General features: G+C 29.9%; 3 protein-coding genes across 7 annotated transcripts in view; 2 read left to right on the plus strand and 1 right to left on the minus strand.

Moving 5' to 3' along the window:
* The window catches only part of LOC115880932 (JNK-interacting protein 3), an 87,633-nt gene that overhangs the window by 18,766 nt on the left and 55,551 nt on the right, over window positions 1–13,316 (plus strand). For all 4 annotated transcript variants that reach the window (XM_030898264.1, XM_030898266.1, XM_030898262.1 and 1 more), the window contains exons 5-7: window positions 4,735–4,965; window positions 9,046–9,247; window positions 9,301–9,373. In XM_030898264.1, coding sequence (XP_030754124.1) covers window positions 4,735–4,965; window positions 9,046–9,247; window positions 9,301–9,373 — 506 coding nt within the window. The remainder of the gene's footprint in view (window positions 1–4,734; window positions 4,966–9,045; window positions 9,248–9,300; window positions 9,374–13,316) is intronic.
* LOC115880934 (trihelix transcription factor GT-2-like) lies at window positions 1,052–2,382 on the plus strand. The gene is made up of 2 exons (XM_030898269.1): window positions 1,052–1,489; window positions 1,565–2,382. Exons 1-2 carry the CDS (start codon window positions 1,426–1,428, stop codon window positions 2,236–2,238), a joined length of 738 nt encoding a protein of 245 aa, XP_030754129.1. The 5' UTR covers window positions 1,052–1,425; the 3' UTR covers window positions 2,239–2,382.
* Window positions 2,780–4,414, minus strand: LOC115880933 (protein ANTAGONIST OF LIKE HETEROCHROMATIN PROTEIN 1-like). 2 transcript variants are annotated; one of them, XM_030898268.1, is made up of 3 exons: window positions 3,942–4,414; window positions 3,529–3,880; window positions 2,780–3,471 (listed from the first exon to the last, which is right to left on the minus strand). In XM_030898268.1, exons 1-3 carry the CDS (start codon window positions 4,064–4,066, stop codon window positions 3,097–3,099), a joined length of 852 nt encoding a protein of 283 aa, XP_030754128.1. In that variant the 5' UTR covers window positions 4,067–4,414; the 3' UTR covers window positions 2,780–3,096. The 2 variants fall into 2 exon arrangements, with proteins under 2 accessions (XP_030754128.1, XP_030754127.1); XM_030898267.1 differs by having other exon boundaries at window positions 2,780–3,880.

Consider the following 13,316-nt stretch of genomic DNA (forward strand, 5'->3'; position numbering starts at 1 on the left):
GTTCAAAGGGAGGAAAATTATGTAAAACTGCCTGCTATTTGCTGAAAACCGCCAAAGATTAAATTATAACTGTAACAACTTAATATATACTATTTCTAGTCTTTTTAATATATTTTTTAATTAATATCCGACATATAAGAACACTTTGTATGCTTTTAATTCAGTTGATTTATCGTTTATAACATGTTCGACCTAATTAAAAGCACACAAAGTGTTCTTACATGTATGTCTAAATTTATTTTAAATTAACTAAAACAACCCCCTTTCCCCGCACCCCTCTCTTCCATTAGTATTTCTTCCTCGTCTACCAGAGGCGTCCTTGTATAATAAAATTGAAATGTATTATAAGTTGCCTATCTATTTAATAGTATAAGTCTTTTATCTATGCTTGTAGACGTATCTGTTTTAAAAAGTAAAGTGTTCTCGAATAGTTGCATTTAGATAGTATAAATAGTTTTTTTCCCGATTCTTTATATTTTTTTGCTTCCGACGACGGAAAGAGAAAACTTTCCGAAACGTTAAGCATTTTTTTCTTTGTTAGGCAAATTTTTATTACTGTAAACACAACTTCTGACAAGCAGCGTCCGTTTAGGTTTAACGCAGAAGTGTTTACAAAAAATAACTATTTTATTTTGTAGATTTTTCTTGCAGTGCAGTGGCGAAAAACCCATAAGGATTTTTTTGGATAGATGAATCCGCCACATAGGTATAGACATTTTTTATAAAGGCGTTTGTCAGGATGGCGTTCATTGAATATCTGCGCAACCCGATTGCCACATTCATTATTTTTAAAATAAAGTTCGATTATTTCCACTTTTTCTGCAAGTGAGTACACCATAATTGCTAAAAAGTTTAACGATATTGAGAAGAACTTCAACGCATAAGTCACAGAACAGCTATCTAGCAACTACCGCACCTGATCGTTCAACCTTGTGGCAAATGAAAAAATGCGTAAACATCTAGAAATAATAAGAAAAAACAGCAAATTGGTCGAAGAATTTATTATTTTATAGTTTTCAAATTTCAATCCTTCATATTTTCTCAATTACTACGTTTATTTCGAAGGTTCGATCCGGACAGAAACTCGAGCGGCTCGAATTTTTAATCTTTAATCTTAGGTGTTTATTTCGAGGAATAGAGGATTAGCACGAGCGATATCTAACCTCACTTTATTATTATTTCGTTTCTTGTTTTGTTTTCAAATTTCAAGAGAGTGTTTGAGTGGTTTGAGACAAAATTTTAACGTTTGTGTCTTTTTTAATATATAATTTAGTATTTTCATGGAAAAAAAAAAGAAATAGAAATGTTTGGAGCGAGGAAGAAACCATTTTTTTCCTTGAACTATTGAAAGAAAAAAAAATATTAAAATTATTGGATGGGAAAAGATTTAAAGCAGCAGAAGTGTATAAAGCCCTGGAAAAAGAAATGCAAAAGGAGGGGTATAATAAGGATGCAACGATGATGAGGACTAAATTCAAAAATCTGAAAGGCAAGTCTTATTTATTTAAAATGGAAATTGTTTAGCAGTCATAAGCGTTAGGATTTAAGAGTGTTTTTTTTATAGCTGAGTATTACAAAGCCAAAAAACGTAACGATCAAAGCGGAGTTGATCCCAGATATTGCCCTCATTTTGAATTGTTGGATGAGCTTTTGGGAGATCGTCCATCAGTGACTATGGAAGGGGTAGACACCTCCCTAACTGAACAAGGGACTGATGAAGATGTTTCTGCTTCACAGGAAGAAAGCCAGTTGACAAACCAGAACATCTCGGAGACAATGGAGCAGTCGAATCGAGAGGAGAATACTGAAGACGGAGCTGAAAATTCTGACTCTGAAGTACCATCAGGAGTTTATGAAGTGTCAAGTGATGGGTACCTATCACCTCTTCCAGCTGCGTTACCAGAAGGTGAAGCATCAACATCCAATGCTACACCTAAAGTAGCCTCAGACTTTAGAAAGTCAAAGAGTCATAGTGTTACTCCATTATCAAGAAACCCAACTGCTGTTTTGATGGAGCTTAAAGATTCCGTACAAGTTTGTCTAGCAAAAATTGCAGAAAAAGAAGAAAAAGATGACCAATTTATTGAAAAACTTTTAAATGGTCAATCGCATCTCTTGAAACAAATGACCAGAGACTTTATTGAGGGGATAGGTGAACTATTCAAGAAAAAAAGGAAGAGATATTATTCTTCATCTTCCGATGAGTCTGAGGATGATAAAAGGAAAAAAAGGAAATAAGCCATTCATTAATAGATACATATGTATATTACTTTTTCTCATAATAAAGTTATGCCTTTAATTTTATTAACAACTTGGTTTGCGGGCCATAAATTATCTTTTATGCCATATATATTGTATATACATTGTATATATATATATATATATATATATATATATATATATATATATATATATATATATATATATATATATATATACCCTCGGGCCAGAGGCCCTCAGCTTTGTAAGAATGTCGCCCTCGGAACAAAATCATCTATAGTACTCTTGATACGTAAATAACTATTCAAATGCATACAACATAAAAAAGTATAATTATATATAATATACCTACAAAATTTTAATAAAAAATGAAAAAAAAATAGGCCTCAGCTCAGCTAGAATTTACTTAAAAATTTAAATTATATTACTTGCCTAGATGCCCTTAAAGGAACTGTATTACTAAGGTAACTACACAAATGTTCTCTTAAATTATGTGCTTCATATGAATCTCTAACGCTTGTAGGTCTTCCCAAGAATGGTTGGGGCAAAATAATATCTGCCTTTTCAACTTCTTCTATCCAATTATGAATAAAGTGACACTTTCTTGTTTCTGCAATGTTATGAAGAGTGCAGCATGCTGCCACTAACTTAGGTATAAATTTGTAATTCATATCACATTGTTTTAGTAGCCTCCTCCAGCGAGCCTTCAGTCTACCAAAAGCATTCTCTACAACCACCCTTCCAGCACTTGTATAAACGTTGTAAGAATCTTGTTCAGGTGTTATTCCACGATTTGCATATGGCTTCATTAGCCAGGGAAGCAGTGGGTATGCAGGATCACCTAAAATCACATAGGGGATTGGTATTCCTCCTAAATCAATTGAACCCTGAAAAAAATAGTATTACATAAGTATATATATATTTATATATTAAATAAGTAAGAGTTACAGATTTTTTTACACCTATAGGTAGGTACTTACCTTTGGCAGACCCAGCTAGAACTGAAGCGTCATGTGTTGATCCAGGATTTTTAATACATATGTTCCAGAATCGGTACTTTGAATCTACCACTCCTTGAAGAATAATGGAAGCCCAGCCTTTTCTATTAATAAAGTCTCTATGACCTTCTGTAGGAGGCCTTACTGGAATGTGTGTTTCATCTATTGCGCCAATGATATTAGGGAGATGTGTAGATCGTTCAAAATATGATGCAATTTCAATAGCTTCTGCTTCAGATGGTATTTTGATATACTGTGGAAGCAAAACTTTAATCCCTACATTTACAAATTCATGGACAATGTTATGTACAGTGGACTTGTGAATTCCAAAAGTATGACCTACAACTCGGTATTCACAAACACTTGCCAAATAAAATAAGGCCACTGCAACTTTCTTTTCGACACATGAAATGATCCTAGCATTATTTAAAAAATTCTCCTTTGGCTTTAGTTCCTCTTTCAGCTCTTCCACAATAAATCTAAATGAGTCTTTTCCCACGCGAAAATTTTCCAACCAATCTTTTTCAGAAAATTCCTTCTTTACAATATTTTCCCACCATTCATAGCTTCGTTTTTTATTCTTTGAACGTTTCCGTTTCTTTAAATTTTCTATAAGTGCCTTGTTCACCAATAGCTGGTGAGTAAGCAGTTGCATCTTCATGCTTTTCCAATAATTATAAAAATTAATTTGCAAGAACCAAACTTTAAAATTCCATAACTTACCAATTTCTTTCACGTTTTCTTCGTTTCCATTCCATTAGTATCAGGGTTGCATTTAAAACAATGCTGCTAGCACACATAAAGTACATGGCAGAAATTATTGCAATTTCCTTTTTACTAAGTTTCATGACCCCGAATAATAAATTATTAAAAAGCAAAACAAACTGTATGTAAACAAAACAAATTTTCCAGCATTTCTAGCTTCACAGCTGATTTTGACAATTATGACAGTTTAAATGTGAATGAAGTTAAGCACAAAAGCTGGATCCGGATTAAAAATGGGTTAAAACGTTTATTTCGTAAATTTGAAGCGGCTTACCTTAAGCCAATCCTCTTAAATTGTTGGGATTGGATTAATTTTTCTAAGCCGCTTGAACAATTAATCTCGATCGTTTATTTCGAGGATTAACGTGGGATTTATCAAGCCGCTTGAGTTTCCATCCGGATTGAACCTTCGAAATAAACGTAGTAAATGACTCGACCGATTTTCAAAAACGAAGCGGGAAAGTATAGAGTATAGGTACCACTTGACCCCCCTTCTCATTTGAAAAAAATTGGGGGATGAATTTTCAACCCTCTAAGCGGGGGTTTAGAGGGTTGAAAATTTTGCAATAATTTTTGGGGCAAAAGTTGTCCCCCTCACAAACAAAATTAACGTGTTTTTGGATTTTCTGAAAAAAAAATTACCCTGGCCGTTATGTCTTACGGATGCGGAACGTTTTCGATGGGCCACCCTGTATGATTAAAGATTGCCAAGTCGCGCACCACAGACTGAAATCCGACCACTTTATTTTAGATATACTGAGTTATTCAAAACACATGTTGATTATATGGAAAGGACAAAACTTCTCCATTCAGGACAGCAACTAGCCAATGATAGAGCAGAAGCTGGCCGACTTAATTCGAACCGCATTAATATTGGTAGGAGTTCGGGGCCAATATCTTTTGGATTTGCAAGTTTGGAAAATGCAGAAAATGTTGATAGTGTTCCTTCATCGCCAATAAGTAGTACCCATTCATCATCAAGGTATGGTTTTTATTAAACAATTTTTATACTGTATTAATATTAGTAGTGGGAACTATCGAATGAATACTATCGAAACATTCGATAGTTGCAATTCATTCGAATAATTCGATAGTTAGTAAGAAAACATTCGTTGAAAACTATTCGAATAAAAATTATCGAATAGATCCGTCATCTGCCTTGAAATATTGTATTCTAGTAATTCGGCAGCACAAACCATTCATTTATAAAATTCATTCATTTATGAAATTCATTTATTCGTCAGGATCGATTATAATAAAATATTAACTGAATTTTAGTTGTCGCCCGGCGACGCGACGTAGACGGCGACGCGACGGCGACGCGACGTAAAGCTTTCTGAAAAACCCGACAGCGGTCGGTGGCAATGCTATGAAAGAAGCCGGCATCTTTGATTTTTTGCGGAGTCAGATATAGATAAGGACACATTTTTTTTTATTGAGGTGCTAGTATTTACACAGAAAATACATTATGAAGGGCCCTGTTGCCATATTTTGGTATTAGTTGGTATTAGCAAAGAATATTATTGTTTAGCTTTAGTTAGTTAGGGATAGTATGTCTATATATTCTGCATTTTTTTTATTAATATTCTGTTGTTACACTGCAATAATACTTGTTATTTTGGATGTAGGAAAATTATTTTTAATGTTTTTAAGCAAAGACTGGTTTAATAAATAATAATAACAGTAATAATTTGTTATACCTATTAGCAACAAAATTTAAAATCATTTAATATAAATATTTTTTTTAAGTAGTAGCAAAATATAAACAACAAATTAGATGTCAAAATTATTTATATTAGATCCTATTTAAAAATAATATAGTCTCTAAATTTTTTGTGTGTGGCAACGTTGGTTATTAAATAATAATAATTACAGAACTAATTTGTTATATTAACAAGAAATTTTAAAATCATGAAATATAAACATTTATTAATTTTCTAAGCATGCAGTGTAATGGAAGGAAAATATAAATAAAAAATTAGAAATCAAAATTATTTATATTAGATGCTTTATATTACTATTTAAAAATTATATTTACTTTTACTGGCATTTACTTTAAAAAATAAATGAAATATTTCTTCATAAAAAACTACATGTAAGAGAATTAGCATAAACAAAATACAAACATCGTTAACTTTTTTTTTAAATTGGCACGTGTAAAACTTTCATTTTAATTTTCTCACCCCATAGTTTGAGTTCGATAACCCCATTTACTTAACCACATTACTTAAATATGATTATTAAGTTCAACTAATTCATATTATTAAAACATCTAAAATACAAATATGTATTTTAAAATTAATTAATAAGTTCATCTCATCTCTCTTAAAAATTGTTACTTCTCAAAATTTCCCATTAAAAAATAGACCATATACCATATAAAATTAAATAATTGAAATATCGGACTACGGAAAACCACACAAATTTTCGGAAAAATTATGACCACCTGCACATGCACACAATCGTCAATAAATAAAATTAAAAAATAACTACTATTTTAGTATTTTAACTATTTTAATAAACGCAAAAATAGCACGGTATTTATACGGCGAAGTTATAAAAATTTGGAAGAACTAATAATGCACTGACGCATACAAAAATCAAACGAATACTAAATTTCATTTATCAAAAGCATTCGATAGTCGTGGCTCAACGATAGTCATTTAGTCGCACGGCGAGGTTGTCACATATGCTTTAGTATACAAATGAATGAATGATTTTATTCGAATAAAACCATTCGATAGTTGAAATCATTCATTCATTAACCATTCGATAGTCTAATTCATTCGATAGTTCCCATCGCTAATTAATATCACTTAAGAGTTACAATTAAATATTATATCTAATAGGATTTGATCTATTTTTGTGATATAGAAACAGGCTTAGGAAGGAGTCAAATTTTTTCATTCATTCGTACATTAAATAGGGTAGAGATGTTTTGAAACCTCTTTTTGTCAGTTTTGTTTGACTTTTCTTTTGATAAATGGAAAATTCTTATGGGTTTGATGTATTTATTTTCGGTAATTATTGGGAAAAGTGGAAATCGGCCCATTTTCACCAAAATTGGTATACAGCCTATTTTGAGGTCGTAGATTACGAATCGGAACTTGTTTCCTGGCGGTCTCTTACCCAGAGAGAAACTAATAACTAAAGTGAGAGGGCTTGTGGAATAGGGCATTTCGTAGACAAGTTTATTTTGTCACCGCGCATCCCAGACGCGCATAGCGTTTAGGCGGTCAAAAAAGGAAGTTTGCAACTTTGCAAGTTAAACATTTGACAGGATTAATTAGATTGTCAGTAGCTTTTTCTATTTCTTAGCTCTAGAAGGAGATAACGTAAATCTGTTGATAAACGGAGCAAATCGGAGTAATAAATTGTTTTTAACTGAATGTGCCTGTTCTTTTAGCTTGTCAGAAGAGAAGATTATTGTCATTATTGATTATTTCAGATTCCACGATTATTCGGCATTTTTGTATTTTTTGTTTTGTGATTGAGACCCAGACAAAACGTTTCGATTATTTCCACTATTTTTTATTCCATTTATTTTAAATTGCCAGAAACACATCAGAATATATCACAACCACAACTATAGGTTAATCAGTACTAAATTTTAAAGATAGAAAACAATTATTAATATAGAGTGTACTATACAATGTCCTGCTTATTTATGAAATGACTTTCCCTTCAAATGTGAGGAATACCAGTAAAATAAAACATAATTTTTGGTTTGGTTTGGTGTTTGATATTCTAACCACATCTATTACAAACCTTAAGTGCTTTTAGTGAGTAACTGTATTTTTTATTATTCTTTGTGTATCCTGTAAAGTAAAAAAAAATATATATTTCAAGAAATATAAAAACAATGCAATAGATATCAAACAGATTCATAAAAACTACTTACAATTATTGTACATAATTATATATTTCAAGTGTTATTTGATGTTTGGTCCCATTACCAACATTACCTTATTTAGGTCTTCTCTACTAACTCAACTTTTAAACCTGTTTTAAACCTTCTTTATATTTTAAAACTGATTTACAACAATCTGTAATGCCCGCGCTGTTTCCTGAAATATAAGTTTTAATGTATTTATTATCATATAGTACATATTACAAACCTGAAAATTACTGATACGAGGAAACTTCTCAAAATAATTAGAGACCTTTTTACAAACATCTGGACTAATTTATTTTCACGAATTTGTGAACGAGTCATTGTTTTCTAATACGTTTTTAAGCGTTTTACACATTTTGAATATCTTCCAGCCTATTCGTCAATTCTTGATCGGTGAAAAGATTATTTATAACTATATAATTAGTACTGCAGGTTGCAGGTTAAATAAAAGAACAAAATCAAGTAGAATTTGTGAATAAAAACTCAAAAAATAATGAAAACATTTAGAAAAAGGAACCGTAAACGTCAATGTCAGCCAAGTGTCAGAGTTCAATTGAATTTACCACAGATTATCAATTTGAACGATTTGAAGTACAGTCGATTCCAGTTTAGAGATTTTCGTTTTTTAAGCCTCCCATACTGAAGTCCGCCATATTGGGAAGTTTTAAATGAATACAAGTATACACTACACGCGAACTACAACTACTCTCTCAATTATTCTGGAAACACGAGAATTTTCGGTTCTATAGCGCCATCTCTCGATAACCTTCATTGCCTTGATCTTCATCTATATTCCTCTTACAGAAATCTGCCATTATAGTTTGGTTACTCTATCGAAATCTTTCTTTCAGTTAGTCCTTAAATATTTCCTTCAGTTAGTGGTGCTTATTTCTTATTTGATTGAAAGATGTTGCTAATGCTAATGATTCAGTTAGTTATACAGCCCAAAAATAAGAAAAATGTCGGCAAAAATATTAATTTCTAGATTATCTAATATTTATTTAGTTACCTTAAAACAATATCATAAGAGTAAATTAATTAGTAATTTATGAGGGATAATATTTACGGTACAGTACCTGTGGTATAGGTCATGCAAAAATAAATTTTGGAATTCTGTATTTCTATGTATTTCTGTATAATTATTTAAACATATTATATTTTATTTAGTTTATACAAGGAAATAGATAATTCGGCATCAAAACAAGAAGTAGTAAAAGTAGAAAAGTCGCAAGAAACAGATTTAGTTAGTTTAGAAAATAAAAGTATGGTGACATCTCCTGTAACTCCTCCAAACAATAGTGGTGGGCGAATTCATACGAAGAAAGAACAACGAAGTGCTAACACTCTATATCAAGAACTGAGCTTTCAGGTAGACTCTAGCCCCTATCTTTTTTATATAGTGTTTTATACATATGTTTTTAGGACGGAGATGGAGATGATGATACCGGTGACATTACAGGTGGATGGGTTCATCCAGGCGAATATGCATCATCAGGTAAACACATTAATACCATTTCTATTTCTCTCGGTATTTTTTTATTTATGAGGGTATCGACATGTAAAAAATGTTCAAATAGTTTGGTGTATGATTAATTTAAAAATTTTATTAACTTTTATTAATTTTTTTTTATTAATTTATTTTATTAACTTTATTAATTTTTATACTGTCTGAAATACCTGTTGATATAGTCTGTGAAGCGAATAACTTTTTTAAAGCGAATTTGGCAGTTCCCGCGGGCTTTTCTAGTGTTAATTTTATTAGGTTAGCAACTTGCGGCCCTGCTGACGCAATGCCGTCTCTAATAAAACGGCCTCACTTGACTATGGCTGAACTCGCACTCCACAGTCAATGTAGATAGTTTTAGTGTTAAGAATAATAATTTAAAAAAATATGTGGTCATCTTTTGACAAGTTTATATTAGTTTATTAATTGTAGTAAACATTATGTGGTGTGTGGTGTGAATATTTTATATGTAATTTTTGGATTATATTCGACACTATTTTTTTCATATGACACAACACTGATGAAGGCTGTAATGTTACCCGAAACGTTTTTTTTAAGCCAAATAAAAATAATGAAAAACCAAATGAAAACTTAATCAGCGTTTTTCCCGAACCTAGATCCCAAGAAAATCAAAAATTTTAGAATAATTTTACATATAAAATGACAGTGATCTATATTTCATAGCCATCGCTGACGCCTTTTTTTCTATGATATTGTATTATTTGCAAATATAATTTTCAAACATTGATACTTGTAAAATATACATATAGATTTTGTGAATGCAAATAATAATATATCACTAACTATTAGTAGATATTGAATGTTTTTTTGTTAAATTAGATCGATTTTTAAACCCCAAAATTTAAAATATATTTTACATTTTATCCATTATCTGATGTACTTATTCATTATTTGTATATTGTAAAACGTTTGCTGCATTTGTGTGGTTCATAGTTTATTTGCCAAAGTATTTAATACTATAAATAGGTATATGTATTGTATTTATTAACTGTATATTATGTATATTTCATGTAAACTATATCATTTTTAAAATACAATGTTTATGAATGAACATGTATCATGAATACATCTTTTCCATGTATTCTACAACATATTTATTAATCCGTAGTATCTAACTAGCGTGACGTCATCAATCTCTCTCCGAGGCTGTTCTATTAGAGACGGCATTGGTCTGATACTTAGAAATGTCAAAAGCTGATGACATTTTACTTTTGGCAATTATGACATTTAGTGTTGATTTTTGCAAGAAGAGGAAGAACTGTCACTTGTTTTATTATTTTCCTTTTCTATATCACGAAAGTAAAAGTTAGTTACCTCTCTGATTCGTTTAGGCACTCAGTTTAAAGAATATCAGTAACTTTTTTGACAGAGGGATTTTATATTTGTCATGTTGGTAAAAAATAACGGTCAAAATTCAAAGTTATTCATTTTATAGACTATAGTAACTTTGCTGTACTAAAGCAATATATTATTTTCTTTATTTATTTTTGAGAAAGAAATAATCGGCGTCAAAGAAGGCTGGGCCTGACAATCGATGACAATTTTGGCGAGTTCAATCACTAGACGTCATTTACTAAAATTTAATATAAAACTTGGTCAAAATTTGTCACTGATTATAGAAAGATTTAAAAAAAAATTATTTTTAAACTTTCTTCTATAATCATTCATTATTTTTAGATTCTTTAAAAAAGATAGAACGTTACCATACACAATTCTACTTAAAACCATTTTTTTTTCTCGAATCTTGGTAATTTCTTTGTACCGCTGTCTAACAAATTATAATGTAAGTTAACCTCGTATTATCTTACTCATTAAAGTACCGAGCTCATTAAGCTACAGATTAGAAACGTCCAGGTTGCGTCATAGTAGTTTTTTAGTACATATACAGGGTTGTTCACCATATACGACGCGGAGTATTGTAGCTAAACTATTTAATTTTTGCAAATTGTAAGTTTTGGGTTCGTTGAAGGACTATTAGAGCTATAATTTAAAAATAATTTTACTAGATACAGAGTGTCCCAAATAAATAAAAAATATCAAAGTTGTATTTTTTAAAATGGAACACCCTGTATATTATTATATTTTTAGTTTCTACGATTAAAATAAACGTAAATTTGATTAAAGTTTACCGCATTTTAATCTTACCGTTTTTGAAATATTTAGGTTTTTGTCAAAATACAGTAATAATTATAATGCTTTATTTCTATATATATTCTTATTTCTAGGCGTATTTAAGTTTTTAAAACCAAATATTGTACTGAAGTATTTCTATTCACTAAATTTTGTGTTGCAATAATAAAAATTATACTATCTTATACAGAGTGTCTAAAAATTTATTTTAAATAATAACTAGTTTTAAACGGCAATAACTTCTTTAATTTAAATGGAACACCCTGTATATTTTATGAGAATCAGATGCACAATTTAATTTTCTATCAAATTATATTATATCATTTTTTACCTATGTCTTCAGGTTTTCGTAAAAAATGCATTTTCTTATAATTTAGACCTCAATATCAATATACCTATGGAATATTGACATTTTAGATTATTTTTTAAGGTGTAACAAATTTTTTAAGGGTACAGATACCAATATTGTCAATATAGTTCGTTTATGTCATTAAAAAATAAAAAAAAAAATGTTTAAATATTTGTAGAAAGGACCAATTAATATGATTTCAGTATTCAAACTACATTAACGGACTGCTTGCATTGATTATTAATTATTGCTCCAAATACTAAAAACTGAATTTTGTATGTATATTAGACAGTGTGGTAAAAAGTAACACCTTAAAAATTTTATGTCATTTTTTGACGAATGCTTATTTATAACAACAGAGATGTTCATTTTTATTACTTATTATTAGTATATTGATTTCTGATTCCAAATCCCCATTTATTTAGAATAATTTATTAACTAACACAATTAAATATGTAATTAATTAATATTTGGGCGGAAATACTGGTGGTATATTTAATTAATGGTATAGTCTTTTATGAAGATTTAAATAGTTTTATTTTTGTATACAAATAGGCTAGTAATATTATCATTTTTAGCACCTGTACATTTTGTACATTTGTTATTTTAAAAACAATCTAAAATGTCAATATTCCATGGGTATATTGATAAATGAGGTCTAAATTATTAGAAAACGCTTTTTCTACGAAAACTTGAAGAGATAGCTAAAAAATGGCATAATACAATTTGATGGACAATAAAATTGTGCATCTGATTCTCCTAAAATATACAGGGTGTTCCATTTAAATTAAATAAGTTATTGCCGTTTAAAGCTAGAAATTATTTAAAATAAATTTTTAGAAACTCTGTATGAAGTAGTATTATTTTTATTATTGCAACACAATAACTAATCAGTAATTAAACTTCAGTAAATATTTAGTATTAAAAACTTTGATACCCTTGGAGAAATGAAGCTTTGAAATTTTTACTGCAATTTCACAAAATTGAAAATATTTCAAAAACGGTAAGGTTTAAGGGCGATAAACCTTTATCAAATTTACTTTTATTTTAATCGTAGAAACTAAAAATGTAATAATATACAGGGTGTTCCATTTAAAAAAATACAACTTTGATATTTTGTATTGATTTGGGACACTCTGTATGTTGTAAAAATATTTTTAAATTGTAGCTCTAATAGTCCTTCAACCAACCCAAAACTTACAATTTGTAAAAATCTAATCGTTTAGCTACAATACTCCGTGTCGTATGTGGAAATTGAACAACCCTGTGTATATTTCTAATTTTTTTAATACAAAAATAAAGTATATTTTTTTAGATATCAAAATTTTTGATATTTGCTTTTTTGCTTGGGCATATTTGTTAAACTGGTATTAAACTACATACTAAAATTTACTAAATATACCCCCATAATAGCACTTTATACTTACTAATATA

The sequence above is a fragment of the Sitophilus oryzae genome, unplaced genomic scaffold (assembly GCF_002938485.1).
Source record: "Sitophilus oryzae breed Bouriz unplaced genomic scaffold, Soryzae_2.0 scaffold_1660_pilon_pilon, whole genome shotgun sequence".
NCBI lineage: Eukaryota > Metazoa > Arthropoda > Insecta > Coleoptera > Curculionidae > Sitophilus > Sitophilus oryzae.